Here is a 25,003-nt window from a genome sequence, read left to right as displayed (position 1 = left end):
TGTACATCTCTAGGTTATGCTCCTACTCCCCACGCCGCACGCCTCAGTTTCCTGTAACTAAACGCAGCTTTGGTGCAGAACACGCAGACTTTGTAGGCAGGTTGATTGTGACTGGAAGATGAATTTGACTTTGATAGATAACTGAAGAAAGCTTTTGCCTGCAGTTTTTCAACTTGAATAGAATAATTACCAGTCCTATGGTCAGTAGATGAAGCTGCAAGTAAGTAAAAAGTCAAGGTCATAGTGGCCTTGAGTTGAAAATAGGTTTCCATTCAATAACCGAAGAACATTTCAGTCTAGTGTATAAGAACGTTATTGTATTGGGTTCAGAATGGCAAAGGTCAAGGTCACAGTGGCCTGGAGTTTATCAATAATAAGAATACTGGTCTACAGTCGTCAAACATTTTAGTATGATTGCCTATCGTCTGAAGGTGACTTTTTTAGGGATCATTGTGTGAAGGCCAGGGTGACGTTGAAAATATGTAACTGAAGAATGCTTTTTTTGACAGTTGTCCATAGATGATTGCAAGTGGTGAGTAGATGAACTCTTATTATTTTGGGGTCAGTAGGCCAAAGGTTAGGGTGATCTCTGGGATGGAAATTGGACAGGCCATCTTTGGTGGCATTCATATTTTACAAACCGGTCTTGTAAAACAAACTTGTAATAAAACTTACTGATTTTAAGGTCAGTGGATTAGTGGTCAAGGTTACAATGACTGTTTATACAAAAATAGTTTCACCTAATATCTTTAGAAACTCTCATATACGATCCTCAAACATTACAGTCACTTCCTGGGGGCAATGGTAAACCCAGTTGATGTTTAGATCACTTGGTGAAAGGTCTAGTTAGCTGTGACTGTTGGTACATATAGTGTTTCTGATTAATGTATTGACAGTCCATTAACCTAAGATCCTCAAATTTTGCAAGCTAAAAGCTCACAGGTGGCGGATGACCCTTACGAATTTTGAGGCCTCATGGTCAGTGTCATGAAGTTTTGCATGTAAGTAAGTTTCTCAGAAACTACTGAATCGAAGTCTTCCTGTGATTTGACCACTCTGAGCAATCAATCCTCGGGGATATTAAACTTTAGTACACATTGGGAAATGACTCGGTATTCGATGGATAGTGATAAACTTGGGGTATTGACTTTCCGAATAGACAGTGAAGCGACTCGGTATACTGAGGGTAGTGACATTAAAATACTCCGCATGGTGACTTTGATTATACTCTGTGTAGTAATTCAGTATACCCATGGTAGTGACATTCTGTATACTCAGAAAATAGGCTTGCCATATACTCCTGGGCTAGTAGCAGTCTGTGTACCCAGGATAGTGACATTCATTATCCATGGTAGTGACCTTGACTTTCAGTATACTTGGGATAGTAACATTCAGTATAGCAAATTTAGCTCATAATACTGGTGACATACAGTTTATGCAGGGCAGTGACCTTCAGTATACATGTACTCCGGGAATTTGAATTCAGTATATCCAGGGTAGTGATACCCATTGTACGGAGGGTATTGACATTGCATATACTCGTTTTCACAGGCTAGTAACCTTTATATCCATGGCGGTATCATTTAGTATACACAGGGTAGTGCCATTCAGTATATTCGGACTAGTAACATCAGCATGTCAATGGTAGTGACATTCAGTATCCCAAGAATAGTGACATTCAGTATAACTATTGTTGTGAAATACAGTATAAGCAAGATATTGGCTTTCAGTTTACTTGGGCTTATAACATTCAATATACCCAAGATAGTGACATTCATTATATGCATGGTAGTGACATTCAGTATATTAAAGCTAGTGACAGGTAGTTGCATTCAGTATACTCAGGCTAGTGAACTTCAGTATACACTTAGTATACTCCGGCTTGTATTCAACACGGCTAGTGATATTCAGTATACCCAGGATAGTGATATAAAGGATACCCGTGATAATGAGTTAGTATACGCAGGGCAGTGCCATTAAAATGTCTCTAGTAATTACCTCAGACACGAAGTATGTGGTAATTATTTTGGATTTATATGCGTCCCTCTGTCTGTCTTTGTGTACCGCCAAAACTTCCAGTAAGTTCACAGATGTAAAACAATACCTTACAAGGTTCAGTCAGTCATACATGGATGTCAAAAGTCTACCAGCTTTATTTCACGTCCGCTCCATATCTTCTAAACTGCTGAATGAATTTTTAGAAAACTAGCATCAAATCTTTGTGATGACGTGCGTTTGAAAGAGGTAACTAGGACTACTTTAATTAAGGTCGTGGTCACACTTGTAGGTCAAAAGTCAAATATAGCTTTACCTGTGTCATCTACATTATGTCGTAAACATTAATTTACTTCAAAAAACAGGAAAAATATTAAAGGAAACAATAAACTTTCATGTTGCGTGTGTGAAGATCATTGATAAGTGTTATCAGGGAAACACTGTAGTATTTATCAACGAATTTTATCTAGAGATCCAACTTTATTTCCTGATACATGCACATGTATATACAAGCCACTTAACTAGTTAATAAATGTTTTTCGTCGAAAATACGTCTGGATTTCTGTTTTTGTCAAAGTAAGTGAAAGTTATGGTAATGGAGGCATGACGCACTTCATTCTAAATGACGTTGATAGAGGGGTTACTTCCTTTGATATGGCGTTGTTAGAGGGGCTACTTCCATTAATAAATATAACAGTATTCATTTCTGGAATCTGTTGACTCTGAACAGTTCTCCAAAATGGTACAATTTGTTAAAGTGATAAAAAGCGGCCATAAGGTCATATGTAATTAGTTCGCAAATTTAGCACTTTCCAAAATAGCCGCCGTACCTTAAAAAAGTCCAAATATATGACATAATTTGGGTTGCCAACTACGTGAATGACTTTACATAAAATAAATTTTATAAATTGATAAAACAAGTCAAATGGTTATGGGAAATAATATTACACTTTGAACTTATTTTAAAATGACACCATAGATTTGTATCTTATCTTACTGAATTCAGTCCCCCCACTCCACACGCCTCAATGAAAGATTACACAATAACATCATCTGGTTTGGGGAAATATCACACAAGGCCACAGGTATTATTCCGACACAACCCTTGGAATCATGAAAAGGGGAGACAGAAAGAAACTGCCGCGGACCAACTTCTTTTTTAAGCGTTCGTTAACGATCCCAGACGCTGTTAGCTCACTGTTGAGGCTTTTTACCGACGTCTGCCTCATTTACAAAACCATGAAAACAGTTGAAGCAGCCAAACTTGAACGAAGCAAACTACTGTTTACATGACTACAATTTAAAGATTTCCTTGGCGGCAAATACCCGCAGAAAGTCAATATACAACAGGCATACAACACATTCGTTCGATTCGTCTTTGAATAAATGTCATCTATGTGAGATCCTTTTCAAAAACAAAAAGTTCAGCAACATTAAAAAGGTCCAGTGCTAAGCAACATTCGCCGCAGGTGAGTTTACCCCAGAGAACCTAGTAGTTACACCTGCATGATACATAGACTGAAGTGAATACTACTTCAGCACAGAAGAGACTGAAAAAGATCGAGTGTTGATAATCTTTAAATATTTCACCACCTTCTTGAAATTCCAGTGCACCAGTCACTTATTCCGGAAGGACAAGGGGTTCACAAGCCAACAACATCCGGATAATCAGCATCAGGAGAGATGTTAACAATCTTTTATTTATCCCTGCATCCATCGTGACATGGAACTCTATCCCATCACTCGTGCGGGGTGGCACTTCAGAAGCGAATTCATACCATCACATGCCATGTCTGTACTTCTCTAAACAGCCCAGACACTACAGTTGTTTCATCAGTTTTAACCGTTTTATAGTAACTAGAACAATCTGGACAGTTTATCCAACACTGACTAAAGTTTTGCTTTTAGATTTTAGTCAACTTCATACACCACCAAGAACAAGAAATATAAAAGGTATAAAGATAGACCATACACCAATAAAGTATTTTATTTGAAATATATCCATACAAGTTTTCTTTTCCTTTCAGATATGTTTGTTTGCAGCCATCTAGAAAATCTGTAAATAGCAGCAGTTTATAAAAGTTATTTCATAAAATGAATAGATAAAAAAACTTAATTTGGCGCGCGTAATTTCGGTGATTTTAAACATATATGCGACAACTACACTGTCCTTTTGAAGAAAGTCTCTCGCAAATAAATATTTCATGGCGGTCATTTTGAAAGTGCTATACTGACAGTAAACAGACTTTCTAGCTTCAATGTATTATGTACGTTCGCGGAAGGTTTGATGCTTTTGTCTGGCTTGTCCAGATTAAGGTATCCGATCCACAAATAAGCAAGATCCATATAATAGTACCATAAAAAGAATCAAATAATGATGTCTGGTAAGCTCATGTAATTTTGGTTTTATTTGAAACTGAAAAAGAAAATATAAATTAGAGACCTACATGACAAAATATACGAGGAATCTTTCCAAATATATGCCACACTTAATTTACCCATCATACAAAACTTTTTTACTATGATAAAACAATTAAGTAAAGTAAGAATTGACTTTTAAGATCGGTCGTAGAAATTTAGCGGTGTGTCGTAACCATGGAAACGGCTACAGAAGCTGGTAATCGCGGAAACTCGAAAACTTCCTTTTGTCATATTTCAAAAAGTAATGGTATTAGAAACTTGATTTTTTCATAATTTCATTAAGTTATAAATACCTATTGTTTGCAGTGATTATATTCTAAATATCTTATTTAATTTCTTAATTGTCATCAGCACGTGCACTTTTGGTAATAAGCTCGTGCATTCAGTTGTAAACAAACAAGATGCACTTTTTTAATCAGAAAATGTTTTCTGGACTTAATTACAACTATTGCTGAATTTTGGCTTGAAAATGTTGTATAATACGCATGCAATTAAAATTCTAAAAAAAATTTGATACGTCAGTCTAACATCATTTTATGTATTAATGCAGCGGATTGCATGCCATATAAGCTATTAATTCGCTTCCTTTTTCAATACATATGGACAATGAAGTTAATTAATAATGCGTTCAATATCGGCTTGGAATATTTAATAGATATTATATGAAAAACAACAAAGTTTATTTGATTAATTGTTGGAAAACATGTGGATAAATTGTTTTTGTGACATTGCCTTTTGTTAGCTGTCAGTATTATATAGATACGCTTAACATATTATAATGCATGCATAAAATTGTTCCCTTTTTCGTTCATATTTTTACTATTACTGTTACGAAATCAAATATTTTAGATTTGATACTTCAATTGTTGTAATAATTAATCATATTACCGGACTTTTCTTTGTGATTCAGCGAATTTAAACATTATGGGAGTAAACGAGGCCTAGAGTAAAGGCTTCCAGTGTGTGTAGAGCGGTTCTACCAAAGTGATGCTAATGTACATATAGAAAGAATGTACGATGAAATTTACGAAATAATAATAATGTTTTGCGTATTTCTTATTTTCGGGGTGGGTCACTTATTGTTACTCTGCTGAAATCTCGTATTATGCAATACACTTTCCGGAGATATCATCAGCATTGGTATGTTATCAAGTACTATATATTTTGTATATAGACCGGACGGAAAAATAAAAGGAAAATACGACGTTTTTGAAAGAGTATGTCTGTACTTCTTTCATGCACATTTGTAGTAGCAATATACATCCTCTGCATGCGGGTACGAAGAAAATACATATGTTAAAGTGACAGTTTGCAAAGGATGATCAGTAAATGTTATCTTTATACATTTTTATTCCGGCTCCATTGCTTCAATAAGTCGCATATTTCTAGATATTTTATATACAAAACACTTTACAGTTTATTGACAAATTGAAAAACGAAATGAAATCCAAACGATCGTTTTACTATGATGACTTACATTCTTAACATTAAAAAACATACATATACCATCATCTCGTTTTAAAAAGCAAACAGAACGTAAGTATAGGACTATGTGTAAGGACGAATTTCAAGTGTTAATGAGTAACTGCGGATTGCGAAACACCGGATCCCGCCACCCCCACGCACTACCACTTACTCAAATTGAGCAATTTGAATAAATCCTAGACGTCTCAATGCTAGGATTTATTCTTAATTGCAACTTTGTACGACTGTTCCTGTACTTATCAATATGCACACTATATTAGAATCAATTTGCTTTGAGTGAAAATACCGAAATGGTACAAGGTCACATTCTTCATTTGTTTCATATAAACAATTAAATCTTGAAACTTCATTTTCAGTGCTTTACAGCATTTCAATGATATAAAAACACATATATAGCCATAAAATATAACACGTTTTCTCACCAAAAATGAATATATGTATATATATATTGAGATGCTAGGTTACATATATTAAAGAAACATTATCTGTCTGAAAAACATCACCATCTGAAAATTCTTCCATGAAATTTGTCATTTAGCGGTAACCCGTATACATGTAGACATGCACATTCACAGTGAAAGCGATCTAGATCTTTTCTCAATACAATAAGCAATACAGCTAAGCCAAAGCTATAACTGTCACATCCTTATCTGACTCATATACAAGATCTCATCAACAACATGGAACTACATTTTGAATTGCAAAAACAGATCATCTAACATCATCTTAAATGCTTGGCGAACTTCACTTTTCGTAACACTGGGGCTCATTGTCCCTGCGCAATTAGTGGGGACCGATGCGCTATGCTAACTGCTAAATTAGAAGTTGTTGATGCTAAATGTCAAAAGCTTAATGTGAATGTCACATACTTAGTGCTAGATTCTACGTACAAAATATTATATGCCGTATACAAAATGCTAATTGTCATAAAAACTCTACATGCAGCCACAGGAAAACATTGCAGCAATTACAAGGCAGAGACTGAAGCACTCATGAAGGCCTTCTCAATGGTTGAAGACTCGGCAGAAGAAAGCTCCTCAGTCGTCTTTCTCACATATGCACTGTCTGTTATGGAAGTTCTGATCAACAATAAAGCTCCGCACTAGCCAGGAGAATACAGAGCCTGAGTATAACCTGCAAAGTAGCACTTCAGTGGATTACATCCATTGTGGACTTGCAGGCAATGAAGAGGCAGACAAACTGGCTAAGCTAGAAGCTCAGTCAGAACAACCAACAAAACCTGTGAGTTACAAGAAAAAAGTCACCATCATCAAGGCACTAACGAGACCAAGGATAGAGGAAGATGCTTTTCATCTCCTTGATCGGTCTGAACAAGCGATGTTGGTCAGGCTTCGCTCGGGGCACAACAAGCTCAATGCTCACATGTACAAGAAATACAGACTGGCACCATCGCCCTTGTTTATTTGGTGAGGAAGATCAGACTGCGGAGCATATACTTCGGAGATGTAAAAAGGCATGACCATGAGCGAGCTGCGACTTGGCCGATAGACCGGAAACTGTATGGAGGCATTGAGGATCTGCGGCAAACCACAAGTTTCATCAAGGCTACTTGTCTGACAGTGTAGTCGCGAACGAGAAGAAGAAGATAAAAACAAATTCTTTTTGTGAAATGATAAATGGTAATTCTCAAATTATCAGTCTTTGTGATCTTTATCTCTTCAACTAATGAATGTAACTTTTACTCATTTGGAAGAAAATAGATGTCCTGTCTGTCTAATTTAAAGCAATAACGTTGAAGATGTTACAGGGACATGAACCGAAACATTTTGCTGTAAAATGTTTATTATATATATGTTACAGATACAAAGTTATGTAACGAAGGCAATGATTTTATAACTGATATATTCAGCTCTTTATTTCAATGGAAACTTAGCAATGAGCATTTTGACACTTATTGTTTTAACAACAATGAAAGCATTTATCATTGACAATTACCGTTCGAAAGCCAATATTTGAAATTAAGCAGTTCGTAAATAGCATTTTTTATTTTGCATTAACATTTTTGCAGTTACCATTGCGCATTGATCTTCAATAGGCATATCGCATTTGGTTTGTTGCATTTTATATAAAGTATTTGGCATTTTGCATTAAGTGATTGGCATTTAGCATTAAGTATTTGGTGTATAGCATTAAGTTATTGGCATTTTGCATTAAATAATTGTCATTTAACATTTGGCTATATTTATGGCGCATCGGCCTTCAATACATATCAAATGCCAAATGCCATATCCTTTGTGCTAAATGCTTATAATGATTGCCAAATGACAAATGCTACTCGTCAAATGCTTTAACTTTGTGAGTAAATGATCTGTATCCCTTACACTAATGACTGCTGCTTTTAATCATGTGAAAACATATGAAGTTCTATCAGCCTGATTCGAAGCAATAACATGTTCTGAGGGTTAAAGATGACATGATCGAAACTTTTCACTCTAAAATGTTAAGAAATATTTTTAATAGTGACAAAGTTATGTTACAAAGGTCAATGACTATTTACAGGATGCATTTATACACTGATATTTAGCTCTTTACCTGAATAAGTACTTAGCAATACGCATTTGGCATTTATTGTTTCGTATTTGCAATTAACAATTATCATTTATTGTTTAACAATTACCATTTCACAGGCAATAAGCATATAGCAAATAGTACTTTGCAATAACTGTCATTTAGCATTTGGCAATTAGCATGGCACACTGGCTTTCCTTAGCCTTCCATAGTACTTAATAAATGTCATTTCGTTTTCAAAACATTTTGCATAAGGTGTTTGGCATTTAGCATTGTTATCTGATATTTAGCAATTGACACATGGTGCACCAGGTTTCCCCAGGTTTCCATATAAATATGTATATTAGCATCACTTTGGTAGAACCGTTCTACACACACTGGAAGTCTTTACTCTAGGCCTAGTTTCCATTATTGTACCGCTAAACTATGGAGAGAAGTCCGGTAATATGATTAATTATTAAAGTGATAGAAGTATGAAATCTAAAATACTTGAATTCGTAACACTACTAAACAGTAATAGTAAAGATATCAACGAGAATGAGAACAATTTTATGCATGCGTTATATGTTAAGCGTATCTATACAGAATTGACAGGTAACGATGTCACAAAAAAAAAAAATAAAATAAAATAAAATAAAATAAAAAAAAAAAAAAATAACCATAATTTATTCATATGTTTTCCAACAATTAATTTGATAAACATTTTTTTTTTTAAATATTATATATGTTAAATACCCCAAGCCGAGATTCAACGAGTTATTCCCTAACTTCATTGTCCATGTGTATTGAAAAAGGAAGCGAATGAATAACGTATATGGCATGCAATCCGTTGCATTAATATATGAAATGGTGTCAAACGGACGTATCAAAACGTTTAGAATTTTAATTGCATGCGTTATATAAAAAAAATTCAAGCCAAAAATCAGCAATAGTTGTAATTAAGTCTAGAAAACATTTTCTGATTAAAAGAGGCACATTGTTGGTTCACAACTAAATGCACGTGCTAATAACTAAAATTGCACGTGCTGACGACAATTAAGAAATTTAATAAGATATTTAGAATAAAATCATTGCAAACAATAGGTATTTATAACTTAATAAAAATATGAAAAAATCAAGTTTCTAATACCATTACTTTTTGAAATATGACAAAAGAAAGTTTTTGAGTTTCCGCGATTACCAGCTTCTGTAGCCGTTTCCATGGTTACGGCACATCGCTAAATTTCTACGACCTCATTCAAAACCTCTATTTGTTGCCGAACTGTATTGTTATATAGGTGAAAAAGTTTTGTATGTTGGGTAAATTAAAATCCTTACGGAGGGCTCGTACACACAAAAGCTTCTTCAGATAAAAATTTGTTATAGAATTTTTTTTTTTTTACTCTTCAATGATACTTCAACAGAAATCCAGTTATTACAGTCCTGTGTAAGATTTATCACTTTGCAGTCAAAAACATGACTGTTATGATTTTTGCATATTATTTATGGTCATCTTATTTACTAATTCTTGTTCAGCACTCATCTCTTTCAAGTGATACCAAAAAAGCATGGGGTCACAAGGCATTGAAATTTTACGTATTTGTGGATAGGATACCTTAAAGCTACAATTCAGGATATATACCCAAGCTAACTGGGAAAAAAATAGGCTCCTACTTACTCAGTTATTAATGACTTTGAATACACATTCACACTACCATTTTCGATAATACAATAAAAAATAATCGTTTTTTTTTTTTTGTTGTTGTTGTTTTTTTTTTTATTAGTAGATCTATACTGTAGTTGTAATTTTGTTTTTGTTTAGAGTACATTATTATTTCATAGTCATGATTTTGCATTTTTTTTCTTTCATTTTTAATTATTCTTCTCAAAGTATTTTATATTTCTTTGTTCTTCTCTATTTTTTTTCTTTTCTCTTTCTTCTTTTACTAACCCAAAATGGCGGATCGATAACACGAAATAATACGACAGGCATAAAAAGTCGCTATTAAGTTTAAAACATCATTTATGCATGTCATAATATATATATTTGATTCCTCTTAAGGAAATACTTCCGTAATCCTAGCCTATTCTCACTGGGTTGTCTAGAAATACGAAACTTCCGTAATCCTAGAATCGGAGGCTAGGATTACGGTGTAAACTGTACCGTAACCCTAGCTACTGCCTAATTTTTAAGATTTCAAGTCTTTATATGAGATACCATATTTTTTCATTACATGTAGCTCAGATATTTATATCTACGTTTATATACTGCCAAAATTATGCCTTAACCGAATAAACAATTCAGTCGTAGGCCGTATCATAATAGCCTCGTTATCGAGAAGTCTAAATTTAGTCGGAATTTCCTTGACCTGCTTTATCACGTGACTTAACGACCATCAGGTATTTAGATCAGGTGGACATGACGATTTAGACTTGTTTTCAGTGTAGTTTTCGTTTGTGTTTTTTTTTTTGTGAAAGTGTGTGCATAACATCGGTTAATGATATTAATAAAATCGTAGTGAAATACATTAGGAAAATGGATTTGATTAAGATATTAAACGATCCTCGAATCGTTGCGAAATTCCAGCAGGTATGCGGAGTCGAACGTTTGCCTGAACCGGATGATTTTGAAGAAGAGTTTGAAAATCAGGACAAAAACCAATTAAACAATGGCACGTACGACAAATACGTTAAACAAAGACATAGTCACGAATATGTGCTTCAGCACAGCTATAAGAACAATAACAACAGAACCAAAAAGGCCGATTTACAAAAAGAGGGCGTGCCTCCTTTCACGTCGGATGACTCCGATTCGGACAGTCAGTACCGGGGTAGCAATCCTTATAAAATCACACCACATAGGATAAACAATAAATTTATATTTTATGCATTCAAGTTTGCATCTTTCTTCGGAGATGAAGCATTTTATTTGACGTTTTTGCCATTTGTGCTGTGGAATGTAGACAGTTCTTTGATGCGAACAACAGTGTTGGTATGGGGTATTTCCATGTATATTGGGCAGGTGGGCAAAGACATTTTTCAATGGCCACGTCCAACCACACAGCTTGTCATACGGATGGACCTAGACTTTGCCCAGGAATTTTCAATGCCATCGACCCATGCTGTAGCTGCTTCTTCAATACCATTTATGATGGCCTACAACTTCATTTATAGATACCAGGTATTATTGAATATTACTCTGTAATTATTTGTGTGGACTGTGGAATATAAGAATCTTTCACTGGATGAAGGTGTATCTGTAATACTCGGAAAGAGGGCATGGCAGTATGATAGATAGATAGATAGGTGCGGATTGAAATATCAAGGGTAACTCACTATAGTTCATGCTGTAACGAGGCTGTGCCGAGTTTCTGCAGTAAGCCGATCGCACCTTCAAACAGTGATGGATTCTTATTCTTGCATGCCTCATTGTTGAGCACTATTTTATTATGGTACCTTATGAAATTACACATTCATTCATAACTACAGCACATGAGTCATCTTACATCCTGGGATGTAAGATGAGTTTTTGTAGCAATGGTAAAAGCATGGGATAATCCTGTCTGGCATGCAAGAACAGGCTTCTGTCGCATGGCAAGCAGGAGTTTCTGGTGTGTCACCATTGCTTTGAACATTTCCCAGTCCCATTTGTTTTTGTAAGTCTCTTAGTGACGCAGGGAGTCAGTGGCACAGTATTTAGCAGGTTGGACTACAATGCCAGCGGTCCGGGTTTGATTCCCAAGCGCGGCTGATGTCCTGACTAGTGTTCAGTGCTGGGTGATTTACTTAAATTTGCACAGTTTCCAGTAGTATTGGCCTAGACTGAATGCTGGGGAGGTAAATATGACGCCTGCTGTGGGCTCGGCTGGAAATGAGTTGTTCCATCGATTCCAGGTGGGGACTTTCGTTGACTGCTCACGTTAAACAAGAAACTTTACCTTTATTTATGATGATGAAATGTGAGAAGACAATTTAAAGGTATTTAAAGTACAATCAGGAAAATCAGTTCGCTTTTATTCCATATTTACTTGTAGTATAAGGTATGCCAGATAAAAATCAGTGTGGTTGTATTAAAGGATGTCAATTGTGGGCTTTTTGCAGTAACTGGTGGCAGGATGTTCTAGTACATATTTACAAGCAGTGAAAAATTATCAAAGACATCTACTGGGCAGTGGACAAGAAATGTAGCATCTTCGAAGTATTTTAGATCAATTTTCCTGTTATATAATGATGATTACCTCAACAGGGGACTGTATGATACTTTTGGGTGAAATTTCCCTTAAAAAAAAAGAGTTTGATACTGGCCCCAGCAATTCAGGCTAATTTACGGTTTCATTTTCAAAAGATTTCTGTATGTATGGGATGCGTGTAGGCAAAGGTTTTGACAAAGTACTTGATTAAGCAAGATGGCCATTTATTTTGAAGACTGTGCTTTTATATATGCTCTTCACAGTACTGCATGCTTTATAATCATTACCAGGTCTAGTCTATAGCAGGATAGTTACTTGGTACATGATTCAAGAGTACTTCAGGCATGGCACCAGTAAACATTACATACATATTTTCATGTTTTTCCTTCATTGTATTTGACAGAAATGAAACTCTCTTCCCATAAACTTCAACTCACCTGCATTGAAAATGTAATCAGCATCACATAGTGTTAGAGTTTCTAGGAAATGCAGTGGTCCTGTCAAGAAATGTAGTCATAATATTTAACTTTTTAATCTGTAATGATTTTTCTCTTACAAGCACAATATTGGCAAAAAGCTGGTCAGTATGAGTACTGACCGGGACGGTGGTCAATACTATTTAAAACCTGTCGATTCAGGCTGAAAAGAGGCTAATTGAAGAAATTATAGAGGGATCTTCACAATCTGTCCGTCAATGGTCGAATCACTGCAGCCACCCTAAAAAACCAATCGACCAGTATTGACCAATCAACCACTACTGACTAATTTAGGAGTATTAATTAGGTTGCTTTAACTATAAAATGATAATGCCTGCATTCACCTTAATCAGTCAGGGGTGTAACTGTTTAAAGTTATCGCAGTTTATAACCCATTTGAGTTATTGCTTATACTTTCATAACTTGTTTCAGTTATCATAAAATATTATAAAGCCCTCCTGTGCCAATTCTGTATTTTGAATGTGACTAATGCTATTATTACCTGAATCCTTGACGCTTTATCTTTCCAGCTCTGCAGTAAAAAATTTTACGCAAGGCTGTTTAAGTTTTACGCAAGAGTTTTAAAGCAATAAAACTCTTAATATCCCATTATGCTTATCAGGTCATGATCAGACTAAAAGAGAATTTGATTAACCACAGTTTGCTACTAATTTCACCATAAAGGTCACTTTGTGAGAAGAGCAAAAAGACTTTTATTGAATAACTTACCTGAGTTAACAATATTTTATAACTAATACAGGTTATAAAATGCTTGAAAAAGTAACTGAAATAGGTTACATAACTTAAAACAGTTACACCCCTGACTGTTAATCAAGCCCCAAATGCTCTAAACAGTCATTATTTAATTGTTCACAAACTCGGCAAAATAACTTAACAGTCAATATTCAACTAACTGACCAGTATTGACCAATCAACCAGTATTGACCACTTCAAGGAGTATTGACTGGGGTGGTTTTAACCGGTTAAAACCGCTGGTTTAAACCATGGGTGGTTTTAACCACCCACCATTGTCCAAGCGACAATTCACATTTGTACCATGTGGCTGTTGAATAGATTCCGTAACGGCCAGCTTCTTTGACAATGTGTTTCCTTCAGTTGTATTGTATTGTCCAATTTTCTGTGTCCCCTTTGCAGATCACTTGTGCTTTATTAATCAAAAATGGTAAAAACTAGATGGAAAGATAATCATTTATACCAGGCTGTGTTTTGTTACAGTATGAATAAACTGATAATGTGAACTTGAACCTGTATGTATGTGAGTAATATACTGTAGACTTAAGATACCCTTTTGTATGGTGACTGACACAAAAGTTATCATTTTGTTTACATTTAATGATAGTAATTACTCATAATTGATAAACACAGTGTTTCATTGATAAAAAAGTGTGTGTATACCTGTATACTACATTGTAGTAATAACAAAATAATTTAAATGATGCAAGTTGTATGTTGTTAAACTTCAGACTTCTAGTTCAAGTACTTTTAAGTTTTTAACTTGACTATTTGAAGCAGCTGATATCTCAGTAACCACTTTAATATAGGTTTAGATTGAACTAGTTCCCTATCTTGATGTAATGTGCAGTGTGCACAGGTACTACAGCTGTTTTACTTTTAAGATAGTGGTGCCCCATTTTTTGACTTAGCAATTTTTATTTGTAAGCTTTTAGTATGTACAAATGTAAGCTGATATCACACTGTATCCACTCATAGTTCACACACGTGTTCCATTTGATGCTCTGACTTGCAGTGCACAGGTGAGGTTCCATGACTCTGTTTTGCATCTTTACAAAGTTATGCCCCTTTTCTGTTGTATATATAAACTTTCAGGTATCACAAAATGCTTCAATCCACAGTGTGATAATGGATAGATTTATTATGTTAACACACTTGTTCACTGTGATGAACTTACATGCAATGCCTGTATTACTTTACTTTTTCACAAACCAGTAGTTATGCCTCTGCTTTGACCACATGTAAATCTGTTATCTCATTTTGAATCAGAGGTTTTTGGTGACTCAAAATGTTGCTTTATTTAGTCCCTGTTTTTCATTATTTTAACTACATGTAGCTAGTGACAAGGCTTTTGAATAGTTGAGCATTGTTGTCTGTTGGCAGCTCTTATTATACGCCCGTTTGAAAAACGGGACGTATTATGGGAACGCCCCTGGCGGGCGGGCGGGCGGCGTCCACAGACCTTGTCCGGAGCATATCTTCTACATGCATGAAGGGATTTTGATGAAACTTGGCACAGTTGTTCACCATCATGAGACGGAGTGTCATGCGCAAGAACCAGGTCCCTAGGTCTAAGGTCAAGGTCACACTTAGAGGTCAAAGGTCAAATTCAAGAATGACTTTGTCCGGAGCATATCTTCTTCATGCATAGAGGGATTTTGATGAAAGTTGGCACAATTGTTCATCACCATGAGAAGGAGTGTCATGCGCAAGAACCAGTCCCTAGTCTAAGGTCAAGTCACTTAGAGGTCAAAGGATACAAGAATGAAAACTTTGTCCGGAGCATTTCTTCTTCATGCATAGAGGGATTTTGTGATATAACTTGGCACAAATGTTCACCACCATGAGGCGGAGTGTCATGCGCAAGAACCAGGTCTCTAGGTCTAAGGTCAAGGTCACACTTAAGGTCAAAGGATACAAGAATGAAAACCTTGTCCGAGGCATTGTCTTCTTCATGCATAGAAGGATTTTGATATAACTTGGCACAAAATGTTCACCACCACGAGACGTAGTGTCATGCGCAAGATCCAGGTCCCTAGGTCTAAGGTCAAGGTCACACTTAGAGGCCAAGGTCAGATACAAGAATGACTTTGTCCGAAGCATTTCTTCTTCATGCATGGAGGGATTTTGATGTAACTGACACAATTATACACCATCATGAGACGAAGTGTCATGCGCAGGTTCCTTCTTTCGAATTACTTCCTTGTTGTTACTATAAATAGCTTATATTGTAACTTTTTCATTACTAGTAACATTATCGAAAAATCGAGACCGACTTTTCTGTAGTACAATAGCATGCTACATCCAATTTTGAAGTGTATTTTGACCATCTCTACCTGGTAAAGATTTTTGTGAGAACTTACAATTTTTTTTTTTTTTTTTTTTTTTTTTTTTTTTAAGATTAACTTCCCTTAGTTGTGTTCATATAAATAACTTATATATTGTAACTTTTTATAATTGTACCGTAGGGAAAAACCAAGACCACTTTTCGTGGTACAACATAGAATGTTACTTTCCAATTTTAGGTGATTTTAAGGTATCTCTACCTGGTAAGGAGTTTTTTTGTGACTTAGAAAAACAAAACACTTAGTTATTACTAACAAACCACAAAGTTAAAATTCCATTTGCAAATACGGTGCTAGAGGTAATAAATTTGCTCTGACGGGCGTATATTGTGACATTCTTGCACTCTTGTTTGATAAATAGTTTTATCTGATGATATATAATTTCTTGTTTCATTTTACCTTTACCAGATTATACCAGTACTTACTGGGATGTACATGTACATTGTACATGCAGTCTTACTTTTTCAGTCTGTGATCTTAAATTGAAAAGAAAGTTGGTAGGTCAACTGTATTAGGAAAGACATTTTGATGACCACAAATGAAATTACCCGGCCAGAAACAATTATTTTGATATGCCCGTTTTGGAAAAACGGCACGTATTATGTGATGGCGCATGCATCTCTGTCCGTCTGTCTGTCCGTCATAATTCATGTCCGTAGCATAACTTAACAACCATTAACAGTATTGACTTTAAATTTGGCATATAGATAGATGGCAATTATGAGAGAATGTGCAGAGTGCTTGAACTGAATCTGTAGATCAAAGGTCAAGGTCAAAATTGGCCATCATATTTCGTGTCCGGAGCATAACTAAATAACCTTGCAAGGTATTGACTTCATACTTGGTTTGTAGTAGTTGGCGAATTGCAGAGCACATGAACCGGGTCTGTAGGTCAAAGGTCAAGGTCACAAATTGAGCTCAGAGATCAAATTTATATTGATAACTGACATCCTGAACATTGTTATGCCTTAAGACTCTTTAAAGAGCCTTTTGGGCAGAATCAGAAATGTTTTTTTGTTAGCAATTTATCATAATATTGTGTTTTCTTTAACAACAGGTATCCACACCACTGTTTGTATGTTTGGCAGTTGTTTGGTGCCTCATGACATGTGGAAGTCGTATGTATCTTGGTGTTCACTCCTTACTTGTAAGTACCTCTTCAGATTGAAATATTATCAGTGATTTCATATGATTCGTTATATTGCTTTTTCAATCATTTTCTATACGAAAATTATGTAATTTATTATGATAAAATCATAGGAAATTTCCATTTTTGTGGCCAGCATTTTTCCTGACATTCAGTGTTAAGGTTCAAAGATAATAGGGTTAAAATTACATTTTTATGCCTTGATTTAAAAAATGGGGATAGGTTATATAGTGTTTCCCCAGTCGGTATATGTGTGGATGTTCATGCATCAGTCATGTATGTTATATGTTTTTGTGACTGTGTTAAAAATCATGTCTGGTTCAGACCTTTGTAGTCACTAGTGCTTGGATGGATTTCAAAAGAACTTGGCACAAATGATCTTCATAAGAAGCTGATATGTACGCCAGACCGTTATCCCAAACTCAAATGTTAAGGTCACAGAAGGCGAAGGCTTATTTTTTCAACCAGTATATAACTTTTTTTTTATATGACATATTATATTGAAATAACTTGGCACCATCATTAGTACATTGAACATGTGTCATGTACATAAACCAGACCTCTAGCTCTAAAGCGAAAGTCACATCAATTGTTTTGTCTATCTGTAACTTTCTTATGCACGGATGGATAGTCGAATAACTTGGCACAACCATTCTGTCTGTATGCAGATGGCTATTCAATAAACATCCTGAATAATAAGGCGTCATGTCTCTTAGAGGTCAAGCGCAAAGTTCAAGGTCTCACTTTGGGTTCAGTCTTGATGTTCTGTTATCAAAGTGCAACAACTCGGAGGAAACACAGGGGCTGAGTGGTTAAGGTTGCTTACCTTGAATTACTTGCCCCTTACCACTGTGGTATCGAAACCTCGCTTTGGCTGTAAAATTATTTCCTGTGAGGAAGCCATCCAGCTGGCTTGCTGAAGGTCAGTGGTTATACCTAGGTGGCTGCTTGTGCGTGAAGTATTCCCAAGAGGGGCACATGGGGTGGTGGGGGGTGGTCTTCCTCCACTGCCAAAAGCTAGAAAGTTGCCATATGTGTCAGTGTGACATTAAACCCAATGGAGCAAACACAAATCTTTGTCCTAACATTTAGTAAGTAGAGGGATATTGGTATCATATGAACGCATTTCCTACTTTCCTAATATTTTACAAAACTTTACACTAGAAAAATACCACATCAAAAGAAATTTGAAGATGATAGTTTCCAGAAATTGAATAACATCCTGTTTTCACCATCAGAGCCCAGTACTAGAGAAGATGTATAATATTTCATTATTGATTCAGTACTTAACCCTTAGCCTGCTGGCGGCAAGTGTTTCTGCCGTGCAGTCTGATCATGGTCTGCACTGTTCGCTATTCAGTCAGTAAATTTTCAGTGAACATCCCTTTGAATAATAAATGGTTTTGCCCAAATTGAAAGATGGACCAGTCCATTTTAGAAATTTAGCAGGATAAGGGTTAAAAAAAATGTGTTACCACATATGTTATTTGAAACACCAATTTAGGGAAGGTTATTAACCTCAATGACTATGATATCAAATACAAGATAAATTTGAATTAAACTTACCATATTATTTTAAATATTGCACTTTCAACTTTCTTCTTGTCAATTTTTCACGCATTGATTTAAAGAAAAAGTTGTATGTAAATATATTTGAATTATCATCTTGATATTTTTGAAAATTTTACAGATTTTATGTTTTTGTTACTTTAAATAAAGGATTTTGCAACACTTTTCAGCATTTTAAGGATGTTGCAATACTTAGAACTATAAATTCTGTTCATATTTCAAGGATGTTGCACCACTTTTAGCTAGTTATATAACATTTCAAGGATGTGGCAACACTTCGAACCGATTTTATTCATACTAATGTTTAATATTTTAAGGATGTTGCAACCCTTTGAACCAATGTCGCAATATATCTAGGATTTTACATCACTTACATTTATAGCCAGTTTTTGCTAATATTTCAAGGGTGTTGTTATACTAAGACAATTTTGTAATATTTCAAAAAAATATGAAACAATAATTAACTAGCCAGTTTTGTTCTTTTTTGAGTTACAACACATCAGCTGTCTTTAATGCCTCATTCCCTTTCAGTAATTTGTGTTTTTATTGTTTCTATGTATACCATATCCCCCCATCCCCATTATGCACACCTAAAAGTTAAAAGAAAATAATTCTCATTGTTTTCCTGTTGTCTCAGCTGTTTTCACTTTTCTGTTTGCGAAAAAGTTTTGAAGAGTTTAGCTTGCTGTCCTGTAAAAAGTTTTGAAGAGTTTAGCTTGCTGTCCTGTAAAAAGTTTTGAAGAGTGTAGCTTGCTGTCCTAAGTTTGTAAAAAGTTTTGAAGAGTTTAGCTTGCTGTCCAAAGTCTGTAAAAAGTTTTGAAGAGTTTAGCTTGCTGTCCTAAGTTTGTAAAAAGTTTTGAAGAGTTTAGCTTGCTGTCCAAAGTCTGTAAAAAGTTTTGAAGAGTTTAGCTTGCTGTCCAAAGTCTGTAAAAAGTTTTGAAGAGTTTAGCTTGCTGTCCAAAGTCTGTAAAAAGTTTTGAAGAGTTTAGCTTGCTGTCCTGTAAAAAGTTTTGAAGAGTTTAGCTTGCTGTCCTGTAAAAAGTTTTGAAGAGTTTAGCTTGCTGTCCTGCAAAAAGTTTTGAAGAGTTTAGCTTGCTGTCCTAAGTTTGTAAAAAGTTTTGAATAGTTTAGCTTGTTGTCCTAAGTTTGTAAAAAGTTTTGAAGAGTTTAGCTTGCTGTCCAAAGTCTGTAAAAAGTTTTGAAGAGTTTAGCTTGCTGTCCAAAGTCTGTAAAAAGTTTTGAAGAGTTTAACTTGCTGTCCAAAGTCTGTAAAAAGTTTTGAAGAGTTTAGCTTGCTGTCCTAAGTTTGTAAAACGTTTTGAAGAGTTGAGCTTGCTGTCATTCGGACAGCTGTTGTTTTAATAAATTTAATTTGCTTACCTTTATGTTTACAGGACGTGATAGTTGGCTGTCTGATATCTGTTGTTGTTTTTGGCACCGTGGTGCCCTTCAAGGACGAAATTGACTGGTTCATTCAGACAAATCCTGCATCACCGGTACTGATGTTTCTACTGTGTGTCGCCTTCTCCACAGTCCTGTACCCTGCTCCGGAAATCGGGAACCAGACGCGACCAGATTGTGTGAAGGTAATTGCTGCCTTAACCGGATGCCTCATGGGCCAATGGGGTAACTATTTCAACGGAATGTCACAGGCAATACCTCCAGATGGTTTGTTTGAAGTTTATCTACCGAGCTTGAAAACCATTGCATGTGCAATACTGCGATTTATGATCGGAGTTTTAACTGTAGCGTTAGTTAAGACTGTGGTTCAGACATTTTCTGTGAAATTTCTCTCCTATATGTTTGGTTTAGAGAAGGCAGACCGACATCATCCAAAAATACAGATTCCTTATAGGTTTGTCACGTACATGGCCGTTGGAATCATTATCAGTTGGACTGTTCCAATTTTACACAATAAGTTTGGACTAGGTAGACCACATTACTATATGGAAGTCCTGTAACAATTGGCTAGCATTAACAAGTAGCTTAGTTTGTAGTACTGAGGATAAAAAACCTAAATGTGAACAAATTTTTAGTTAATGAACAGGCATTCTTTATGTCATTTTTGTTTTGTTTTCTTTGTGTCAGTAAGTCAAAAATATCCTGGTTAAAGTTTTGTAGACATTCTGATAATATTTATGCTTCAAGTTGTCACAAACACTTTCCATTTGAAGATGTGTTAAAATTTTCTTTGACACAAATTTGTAACCAAGGTAGTCGAAATCCTTTATGAAATATTACATGAAAAATGGTCTTTAAAGCAAGAATTTATATTTTATGTCAACCATTCCAGACTTATCATGAAAAGCATTAAATCTTACATATCTGGATATTTCTATTATGATCAAATGAAATGTGTGTTGTACATTTGTAATGGACATGTATAAAAATATATATAATAATTATGTTTGATTATCAACCCCCACACCCAATATTGGACTATTTTTTCCTGTGTATTTATCCATATTTAAAAATGTTATCCTCACATTGCAAATAATCAGTAATGCCAAAATTATCCCTCGGTTTAAAGTGTGGCAGATGCTGATGGCTTTTAATGCTATTACATATACTGTAAAAGCATAAAAATTTTATTTTCGCGGTGTCAGAATTTTGCGAGTTTGAAATTTTTTGAGTATGTTCACGAGGTTTAACGTTCGCAAAATCGTAAAATAGTATCTTATTTGAATTTGTTATACATAGAGTGAATATTTAATATGCAAGAATTAATTTTCGCGCAATTTAGGGCTTTGCGAATATAGTGAAAATTAAACCGTCGCGAAATTTCTGCTTTTACAGTATATTTATTTGTTATTTGTTATCAACCAGCATTGATTACATGTATTAAGCTTGTAAAAATGCTAAGTATATGCCGGTACCTTTTATATCCATTGTATCTGATTTAAGTTGAAGTAATTTAGTTCACAACAGTCTTTTCTATAGTATCCTATATTTTAAGCTCATCTGATTTTTTGAAAAAAAATGATGAGTTATTGTCATCACTTGAGCGGTTGTCGGCGTCGGCGTCTGCGTCGGCGTTGCCTGGTTAAGTTTTATGTTTAGGTCAGCTTTTCTCCTAAACTATCAAAGCTATTGCTTTGAAACTTGGAATACTTGTTTCACCATCATAAGCTGACCCTGATATAGCAAGAAACATAACTCCATCTTGATTTTTGCAAGATTATGGCCCCTTTTGTACTTAGAAAATATCAGATTTCTTGGTTAAGTTTTATGTTTAGGTCAACTTTTCTCCTAAACTATCAAAGCTATTGCTTTGAAACTTGGAATACTTGTTCACCATCATAAGCAGACCCTGTACATCAAGAAACATAACTCCATCTTGCTTTTTGCAAGAATTATTGCCCCTTTTGGACTTAGAAAATCAGTTTGCTTGGTTAAGTTTTATGTTTAGGTCAGCTTTTATCCTAAACTATCAAAGCTATTGCTTTAAAACTTGCAACACTTGTTCACCATCATAAGTTGACCCTGTACAGCAAGAAACATAACTCCATCCTGCTTTTTGCAAGATTTATGGCCCCTTTTGGACTTAGAAAATATACAGATTTCTTGGTTAAGTTTTATGTTTAGGTCAACTTTTTCTCTTAAACTAATCAAAGCTATTGCTTTGAAAACTTGCAACACTTGTTCACCATCATAAGCTGACCCTGTAACAGCAAGCAGCATAACTCCATCCTGCTTTTTGCAATAATTATTTGCCCCTTTTGTGACTTAGAAAATCATTTTCTTGCTTGGTATTTAATGTTTAAGTCCACTTTTCTCATAAACTATCAAACCTATTGCTTTAAAATTTGCAACAGTTTTTTCACCATCATATGTGGACACTGAACATCAGAGAACATACTCTATCCTGCTTTTTGCAAGAATGATGCCCCTTTTAGACTTAGAAAATCATGGTAGGACAATATTTCTATTACACAAAAAAAAATCAGATGAGCGTCAGCACCCGCAAGGCGGTGCTCTTGTTGTATATCTGTCTGCAAACTGTGAGTAAGATGATTCATTTCTGGCAGACTCGGATGGTTTCGTACTAAAACAATAGGAAAATGAAAGAATGTTAGAATTTGTTTATGTAAGAAAATAGTTTTCAAGTTTGAATAGATGAATTAAGCCATTCATGACAGGTAGAATTGTAGGAATCGAAAAACTGAATTGCAGTATTTTGTAAAATGATGTATGTTACATTAGTTGTATGATATTTTTATGTTTTAATAGGTTTATGTATGGTGACTATCACTGTTAAACAATGCAAGCTCATTGATAAATCATTAGGAATTTTAGGTCTGTAATTCATGGCAGTTCGAAACTAGGAAACTTAGGTCTGTAGCTTTGAATTTTATGTTATATTGATACTTCCATCCTATACTTATATATTTTGTAACTTAAAACCAAACTATTCACTCCTCTTTGGGAAAGTAGGTTTGTTGAGAAGAAATAGTCATTTTGTTTATTGATTAAGCTATTATCCACTTAGGTTGTTTCAATGTAACATTTTTAACTTCACTGTTTTGAAGTCTCCGGAGCAGGAAGTGCTCATGATGAGCTTTGAGGATTGTTGGATGTCTACTGTCTGTCTATCCACAATCTCTTAAACTTAAACACTAAGCCATTTTCAACTAAACTTCACAGGAATAATGTTCCTTGGGCAGTCCTCTTTCGGATTATTTCAAATCTAGGTCATCCATGCGGAATTCTGGTTGCCATGGAAACAAAATGGACAAACATAAAAAATCTCAGAAACTACTGGCCATATTTCAAAATAATTTCATGGTGGCCCTCTTAACAAATTCTTTTAGCTGATTTTGACTCGTTAAAGAAGATGGTCACCAGGGTGCATGACTAGTTTTCTCTGTATTGCTGTACAGAAAACTTTGTTTATCTCCCCCAAAATTGCAGGCCAGATTTTAAAATTATTTACTGAAATGTCCCTTCAGTGACCTGCTACAAAATTTCATCAAGCCATGTTGATTGTTTGAAAACATGGGGCGGGCATATATTTTCTCTGTGGCTATATATTGAATTTTGAAAATCTCCTGAAACAGCTAACAAAATTTTGGAATAATTATTTTCATTTGTGAAAAAAGATGTCTGCCACAGTGCACAGTGCATATTTATATAGTAGACGCTTTAAAACAATTCTTTTCAGAAAGTGCTGGCCTGATATTTAAATATGTCCACACTAATGAATTTTGGGTTCCATTTGTTAAAAAATATCACTGCCAGAGCTAAAAACAAACATATCTTCCGACGTCAGCGTTTGTAATTTTCTGGTTCAGTTTTCATATAATTTCACAGAAAGTTTCAAACGTTCCTTCTGTGACAAAAATGTGGCAGCCAGAGGTTAAGTCACTTGGCACAGATGTTTTCCTTGCATGACCCTTTATCACATTTGTCTGAACCAGCTCTGAAACTCAGGTGAGCAACCATGACTCTCTTATTTGATGTTCAATTATTAAGAATCTTCTGATGTGTATTTGAATATGATCATTTTCTGCAGTCTTTTAAAGAACTGTTCAGTATTTATACCGGCATACCATAAAGTTTCCCTCCAGTTGGCCTGAGGTATAAATTCAGCACATGTCTTTTGTTTGCACAGTGAAAAGGTAAAGAAAAGCAATTATCCTTTTCCCAATATATACCTACAGGAATTATCTGATCTTACTAGTGCAGTATTAATTTAACACATACTGATACATTTTATTTCTGATTGAAGTCCACATAATTATCCAAGAATAGAAATAATTGAAAGAGTTTCAGAATCTGATCTTGCACGGCTTTTTCTTTGAAGTTAAAGAAGGGGCGCTAAATAATTTTCAGGTGGAAATTTGCATGACTACTATTATTTCATTTCATCGCAGAAAGTTTCATATTTTGGTTAGAGCTCCTTTAGGTAAAATGTATACTGATGATGTTTTATATATGTAAAAATATGCATTGCGTAGATAAAAATTATTAAACTTGGACTAAAATTGATTCTTAAAAACAGAATGCACGGTACTTTCTTGCTTTTATGTAGATTGCCAAGGGAGGTAACTATGATCACTAACTTAGCTCTGAAAGGTATTAACTGCCCATTAACTGCTGCTTTTCTGTGCTTTA

At 35.1% G+C, this 25,003-nt stretch overlaps 1 protein-coding gene across 1 annotated transcript; it reads left to right on the top strand.

The window, feature by feature from the left end:
• The first annotated feature begins 10,780 nt into the window (after positions 1-10,780).
• On the top strand, positions 10,781-21,999 carry LOC123531527 (sphingosine-1-phosphate phosphatase 2-like). Its single transcript, XM_045312580.2, has 3 exons — positions 10,781-11,590; positions 17,231-17,320; positions 20,284-21,999. Exons 1-3 carry the CDS (start codon positions 10,946-10,948, stop codon positions 20,848-20,850), a joined length of 1,302 nt encoding a protein of 433 aa, XP_045168515.2. The 5' UTR covers positions 10,781-10,945; the 3' UTR covers positions 20,851-21,999.
• The last annotated feature ends 3,004 nt before the right edge of the window (positions 22,000-25,003 follow it).

The sequence above is a fragment of the Mercenaria mercenaria genome, chromosome 11 (genome assembly GCF_021730395.1).
Source record: "Mercenaria mercenaria strain notata chromosome 11, MADL_Memer_1, whole genome shotgun sequence".
NCBI lineage: Eukaryota > Metazoa > Mollusca > Bivalvia > Venerida > Veneridae > Mercenaria > Mercenaria mercenaria.
This window is presented reverse-complemented; position numbering and strand designations above follow the sequence as displayed.

What these genes read in the sequence shown, in the direction of transcription:
- LOC123531527 (XM_045312580.2), top strand. Translation starts at nt 10,946, where the DNA reads ATGGATTTGATTAAGATATTAAACGATCCTCGAATCGTTGCGAAATTC. An exon ending in ACTTCATTTATAGATACCAG is followed by an intron (nt 11,591 to 17,230) that starts GTATTATTGAAT and finishes CTTTAACAACAG; the next exon opens with GTATCCACACCACTGTTTGT. An exon ending in TTGGTGTTCACTCCTTACTT is followed by an intron (nt 17,321 to 20,283) that starts GTAAGTACCTCT and finishes TTATGTTTACAG; the next exon opens with GACGTGATAGTTGGCTGTCT.